This window comes from Scatophagus argus, chromosome 5 (assembly GCF_020382885.2).
Source record: "Scatophagus argus isolate fScaArg1 chromosome 5, fScaArg1.pri, whole genome shotgun sequence".
NCBI classification, from domain to species: Eukaryota; Metazoa; Chordata; class Actinopteri; family Scatophagidae; genus Scatophagus; species Scatophagus argus.
This window is the reverse complement of record NC_058497.1, coordinates 15,860,486-15,866,965: the sequence shown is the minus strand read 5'-3', so window position 1 is coordinate 15,866,965 and position 6,480 is coordinate 15,860,486. Positions and strand designations below refer to the sequence as shown.

At 42.9% G+C, this 6,480-nt stretch overlaps 1 protein-coding gene across 3 annotated transcripts; it reads right to left on the bottom strand.

Annotated features, from left to right (window-relative positions):
• Positions 1–1,147: 1,147 nt before the first annotated feature.
• Positions 1,148–5,094, bottom strand: si:dkey-202g17.3 (4F2 cell-surface antigen heavy chain). Of its 3 annotated transcripts, none has more exons than XM_046389178.1 (10): positions 4,937–5,094; positions 4,237–4,621; positions 3,127–3,291; positions 2,961–3,043; positions 2,792–2,869; positions 2,641–2,696; positions 2,364–2,544; positions 1,936–2,043; positions 1,787–1,840; positions 1,148–1,656 (listed from the first exon to the last, which is right to left on the bottom strand). In XM_046389178.1, the coding sequence occupies exons 2-10, from the start codon at positions 4,610–4,612 to the stop codon at positions 1,258–1,260; spliced, it is 1,500 nt and encodes a 499-aa protein (XP_046245134.1). In that variant the 5' UTR covers positions 4,613–4,621; positions 4,937–5,094; the 3' UTR covers positions 1,148–1,257. The 3 variants fall into 3 exon arrangements, with proteins under 3 accessions (XP_046245134.1, XP_046245133.1, XP_046245136.1); XM_046389177.1 differs by having other exon boundaries at positions 4,237–4,624; positions 4,937–5,091; XM_046389180.1 differs by lacking the exon at positions 4,937–5,094 and adding an exon at positions 4,791–4,903 and having other exon boundaries at positions 4,237–4,624.
• Between the last annotated feature and the right edge of the window lie 1,386 nt (positions 5,095–6,480).

Genomic DNA, 6,480 nt, shown 5'->3' with positions numbered 1-6,480 from the left:
ATCAACCCCGACTACAGCTACGTTGGGTGCGTGGTGCCCTATCAAGTAAGACTGCAGCTATTTGGAGAAAAGCTACTTTTATGAAATAGAAGAAAGATTAAGAGCTCTTAGTTAAACAACATAGATATGTTTTAGCATATTAGGCTTCCAGTGAAAGCAATGTTCAGTAGTTTGTTATTCTCTTTAAATGAAATAGAAGTTTTAGAGATGCAACAGCAGCATTTTGATTCCTTTTAAACTTCTCAGTTATGGAGAAAATTTTGCATGAAATCTTAGAAGTCACTGCCTCTCGTAGGCATAGTATTTTTTGCTATGAATAAATCAGCCCTTCACTAAATAAAAATTATGATGCAGCCTTTCAGTCTGGTTTGACAGCACAAAACTGACGTGTTTACAAATGATTCAGAGAAAGACAGAAGCTATAGAGGTCATTCTTACAGATAAATATTTAAGGACTCAAATTAAACTGCAAATAAAAATACTTAACATTAACAATACTGAATTCGAGAGCTGAATGTTGATGGTGTATTGTGTGAAAAGTTCCTTTATGTATTGGTAAATATTGACATGTCATCTTATAATTTATAGCTTGACAAACAGCAGAGCACTGATGGCACTGCAGCACCACCGTGTGGCTGAAAAGTGTACACTTCCAAACTTCCAAAGCTTCTTCTCAGGCAACTAGTGACACCACAGTGGCAAAGAGCAAGTTTAAAAGTTGTAAATTGGTGCAGCTACAAACCTTCAGTTGCCTTTCCAGACTTGAGTTGCTCAACAAAAGAGAAAATAAGATTTCACACATTCGCACATGAGAGTCAATGCGGCTCTGTAAATTAACTCTGACATTTCAAATAGTTCCCCTGAAGTAAAGAAAACTGTTTATACATCTTGGCAGAGAACACTTCTGTAACCTCTGGAGCCCAGATGTTCTATGGATTTATTTAACCCCTTTTAAATTGTCTTTATCCCACATGCTCACTAGTAAATAATAGAAATAATAGAATAAGTAAGTAGACATAAACAAGTACATAAAAATGTACAAATCTTTAGTGATAATCAGTCAAAATATTGCAGAGAAGTTCAAGGTTGTGAAAAGTTTCTAAAACGTGTTCAGTATATCCACTGATGAATTGTACACCACCACTAGAGAACCATCATTTTATTTCCACCTCTGAGCACATACCACATAACATACTTTAAAAAACAAACTGGGTCAGACATGTCATCCTGTGGCAGGAAAACTCAAATTTACGAGCTCTACGAGTAGCTTCCTGACTCAAACAGTTTGATGACGACGGCTTCGTGGGGCCGCAGCTCCAACGTGTTCAGAGTCATCGACCCCAGGCGGTCCATTCCTGTGCTGGTCACAAACACTCCGGCTTCTGGCAGACTCGGGGCCCAGGCGGGATTCAGGGAGTGAACTTCAGGCCCGACGTTGAGCAGGACGAGGAAGTGGACACAACCCCAGGAGCGCAAGAAGGCCAGGACTGGGAGAGATGACAGAGAGCTAAAGGTGGAGTTGGAGGAGGAGTTGGTGGAGGAGGAATTGAAGGGGAGGAACGTGAAGCTGCCGTACAGAAGAGCTTCTTCTCTGGCTCTGGAGGAACTGAGGGAACTAAAGAGAGCTACAGCTGAGCGTTTCGTCTTCCCCTTGTCCTGAGGGAGGGATGGTAGAGACGAGCGTGACACAGTCGAATGCAACCAAACCAACAGACGCTTTGCCTCTTTAACAGCAGATTCATGTGGTTTAATAGGACTCGTTCACATTTCTAGAAGGACAACTTACTGCATTGCTCACTGTGTGCGACTCATGTGGCGAGCTGACCGTCAGAGACAAGTTCTGTATGGAATAAAAGGTTTTATTTGGTAACGTCGACTTTTTGGACTTTTAGAGTTAATAATTAAGGGACTCAAAATCTCTAAAAAGTGCTTCACCTGCGTTTGGTTGATGTCTTCATCATACTTGACAGCAGGCGATCCTGGCAGAGTCATCATCAACACCAGGAGTAATTTCTTCAAGTCATCAGATGCTTTACCTCCAACCTGCAGAAACATTGCAGTTTTAATAACAACAACCTCCCCTGACTCAGACGGCAGTTGGTGCAATTCATCAAGTGTTTCAGTATCCTTCCAAGAAAATACAAACTATTACTTAAACTTATGTAAGTTTGTCATTAGACAGACTGATAAAAAATTACCACCATTTACAGATGGTAAAATTATACCATTGAGAAATCAAATGGATATGAATAATTGACTAAAATAATACCTATTGTTTAAGTGTGGCCAGTTTGAAGCTTTCCCTCTTGTTTTAGAAAATACACAGACACGAACTTTATTGAATACTGAAATGCGTGTCTTACTGTCCAGCTGGGCCATATATCTTCTTCTCTTGTCTGCAGGTGTGCCTCTATAGCATCAGCAACTTCCTTGGCAGACAGGAGGTGCTGTGAAGAAGGCAGAATTGACCTCATGACCACATCCACCAGGGTAATGTTGTTTAGAGGAGACAGAACGTCTCGCGTCTGTTTCACCACCAGAATCCTGAAGACACACGGACGGACACACTCAACCACCTGGAAGCTTCATTTTATCATGAACAAAAATGACATCCGCCCACATCTGCACGTGCATCAATACCTTTCGTCCTCCTGACTGCTGAACTCCTTGAAGACGCTTCTCCATTCCAGCAGAGTCTGTTAAAAAAAATATATTTTATTTATTTTACCAGAAATGAGTTCGTGGAAACCCTGTTTGTTAGGATACAAAACGTTACTGAGCATCATTTTACCTTTTCTGAATATGCTGCATCTGTGTCGCAGATTGCAAAGCCTGCTACTCCCTGCTCCAACCAGAACCGGAGCACATCCTGTGGGGAAAAAGTAGAGTCACATTTTAGGAGATCCAGGAGACAATTTAACGTAGTCTAGCAGCAGCAAGACCAAAAAGCACGTTTTTACGTGTACCGTGGCTGAGAGGTTCGATGGTTTCTTTGCATTTCCTGCAACATCCAGTTCACAGAAGTCCAACACCACTTTGAGACCTGCAGGGCCAATTAAAAGCTAATTAATCACCAAGTCATGTCTTATGGGAGTCTTTAGTATGAATATGCAGTCTTTCACTCACCTGCTTTGTGACTCTTTGCAATCACATGCTGGATCTGAGCCAAAGTCCTTAACCTTTCATCAGTTGCCGTGACGTTCAGAGGAGATGCTTCTTTATCAAACAGACCCTCCAGGATGAGGGCCCCGATACCCAGGGACCTGAGGTAGGGAAGCTGCTCGCACAGATCTCCAGAAATTAAACATCAGACTGGGTTAGTAACATTTAATATCAGCGTTGTTGTGTTCAACTTCCTCATCACCTCACTTTGTGATTATTTTCGAACGCACTCATGTTTGGTCATGTTTTATGTTGCGTTTTTATGCTGTATGTAGCAGATGCCCATAATACATGTAGCGTTTCATTTTTGAGGTAACTTATTCATACTACACACTGCTGTTACTCCTCTTTTACTGTAGTTCCCCAATTTCCCTGCACATGATAGAAGAAAAAGAGTTTTGTTTCTTAGATTTAAAAGCAAATGTGCATGTTTGTTGCAATCATGTGGTTGCCCACAACATTAATCCTGTGTTGCCTAATCACACTGAGGAGAGATATATCATGCGAAACACAACAAATGTTGGCATCTGATAAATATTCTCACAGTCATCAAAGAAGCAGATGTGGGGGTTGTTAAACGTTGTGGTCGGGTTCAGTATTCTCAGAAACTGTGTACAGCATCAACTGAGATCTTGAATCCTTGTCTTAAACATGCAAAATATACTTTTAAACCTTCATTCCTAAAAAATAAATAAATAAAATCAACACACCAAAATGTGGACTAGCTTGTATTGTTGCATATAAAAATTGCACAGTAGTAACAAGATTAGTCAGGACCCGGCTCGTGGCTCAGACCCCCCCCAACCCTATATATCTATCTTATAGGATCTGTTATGTGCAGCCTATGAATACTGTCTGAATGAGTGACATGCCTCAGTGTGAAGACGTTGTCATGTCAATCAGTGACCACTAGGTGGCATAAAGTCAAGCAGTGAAATGAACAGAGAATAAAATAAAGAAATCTGACTGCACATGGGGTACAACTAAAACAATGCGTGTTGTTTTGGGAGGGCTAAGGTACTTTAAAAAATGTTCTTCGGTGGGAAAATAAAAATAATTCCGGCTTTTCCTCACCATTGATGTCGCCTGACCCCTCGGTGTGTTTCTCCATAATCAGGTCGGGTGGCAGCTCGTAAAAGAGCGCCTTCTGCCACCACCTGAGCTGCGTCACCACCGGCCGGGGGCTCATGACTATGATGGCGATGGAGGTGGCGAGCATGGCCACCCAGGCTAGCCAGAACAACAGCACCAGGTAACAACGCACCTTCCTCCAGCCCGGACCCCCCGCGGCCGCCTCCAGCTCCTCCTTGGTCAAAGGCTGCCACTGTTGGACGGGCTCGGGTTCGGGCTCCGGGATAAGCAGTGGGGTTGACTCTGAGGCTCCCATACTGGCCGAGAGCCCGGGACCTGTCACGCTGCTGTATCCGCTCTCCCCTGCGTTCAGGGTCATCCTGCCCGGCTGCTGGTGGGTAACACATAGTTAGACCGAAGGGTTTGATTTCAGTTCAGTTCAATTGATTTATATGGCGCCAAATCACAACAAGAGTTTGGGGAGACCCAACAAAACCTCCACGAGCAAACGCTTGGCGACAGTTGCGAGGAAAAACTTCCTTTAAAAAGGCAGAAACCTCGGAGTAGACCCCGGGTCAACGTGGGCGGCCATCTGCCTGACCATTGACCTCGGTATGGACACACATTTAAACACTCCAGTTGTAGCAGGAAAGAAGTGGTCATTGCTAAGATGGAGTGTGAACGTGTTGGTCTGTTTTCATACCGTGTTGTCTGTCTCAGCTGCCTTTTTAAAGCCACAGACGGTAACAGAGGAGCTGCAGGACTCAACGTCTCTACCTGCATTCAGCTTCCCCCTGCAACTTCCTGCTTCACACAGGTGTTTCAGTTAATTAAATTACCTGCTCCCCCTCCTCTTTACAGAGTTACCACAGGCCGTCGGCTGCTGGTCCTTGTATGGAACTGCTGCCAAATCAGGTTTTCTCTCACGGAGGCAAAGATGAATTTTCATAGGCTACTAAACAGACTTTATGTAAATACTTACTTGCTTTAGTTGAGCTAAGAGTGTCTTACTTTACTTACTTTAATGTGAGGACCACAGGGGCCTTAGTGACATTTGAGCAACTTTATTATTTTCGATATAAGCTTCAGCCAGACTTTAGAAATCACTTTACTTTGCAAGTTTATCACAGTACTCCAAGAGCCAACCCAAGAAGGTTTGTGTAATTACCAAAGCAGATACACACGCACGTAAAAACAATAAAGGAAATTATTGAACCACAACAAATTAACCCTTTACTTTAACTCTTATTGCAGCATACAAAAGAACAGTCAGATGTGATGTTATTTAAATCCATAAATTAACCAAGAATTAAATATTTTTCTCGCTGGTTTCTGAAAAACCTCCAAGATTCATTCATGCTTACTAGGAATCGGCAGGATTACATGTGTCTTCGTGGATGTTTTTATATTTACTGCGTATCTGCTTAAATATTAGAAATTAAATATCCTGGTCAGACAAGGTTAAAGTCTGCACTGAGACCATTTAAAACCCACTAGACTCATAAAACCCCCTCAGATCCTTGGGATAATAATGACAAAATGGCTGACTTTTCTCTTAGTTCCTGTAAAATGTTTGCAGATACAAACTTTACATGACAGCCGTTGCTGTTTTATGGGGCTCTCTGGTCGCTCACTAGGCCCACCAGTTTGTCTTTGGATCATAGAAAGACTCCATCCGGCCATGTCAGGTTCAGACCGTCCTGCTGTGAGGTCTCACTAACCACTTTGTCTCCATGTTGCTTATCTAAACACCACCCAAACGCAGTCATTACTCACCTTTTCTGTCTGAGGTTTCTTCTCTTCCTCTTCGGCTCGTTTTCCTCCTCTTCTTTCCTCTTTGTCTTGTTCCCAGCTGAGTTGTGCCAACCTGAGCTGAATATTTGAGCGATCAGGACTGTCAGGCGTGAGGAGGTGAGAAGGACGCTCTGTCCAATGAAAGCTCGACTCAGTCAATTAATACGGAGGTGCCGAGCCTCACCACACCCTCGCAACACATTCATAAGAACCCATGACTGCCACAGAAAGCCCCCTGAAGACTCTTAGCCCGTAGTTCTGACATTCACTTGAGCTCACTCAGGAATAGTGAGGTGCTTTAGGAGAAAATGTTTTTATTTCTTGCATAGTTTCCAGGTTGTGTGCTGCATGTCGAGCACACTTTAACCTGGGTTTGAATGTTTTAGTCAAATGGAGGATTGTGAAATCAAAACTAGACACTGAACCTCAGGAGGACAGATTTACTGTGGTGGT

What these genes read in the sequence shown, in the direction of transcription:
- si:dkey-202g17.3 (XM_046389178.1), bottom strand. Translation starts at nt 4,612, where the DNA reads ATGACCCTGAACGCAGGGGAGAGCGGATACAGCAGCGTGACAGGTCCC. An exon ending in GGGGTCAGGCGACATCAATG is followed by an intron (nt 3,292 to 4,236) that starts GTGAGGAAAAGC and finishes TAATTTCTGGAG; the next exon opens with ATCTGTGCGAGCAGCTTCCC. An exon ending in AAGACATCAACCAAACGCAG is followed by an intron (nt 1,841 to 1,935) that starts GTGAAGCACTTT and finishes TATTCCATACAG; the next exon opens with AACTTGTCTCTGACGGTCAG.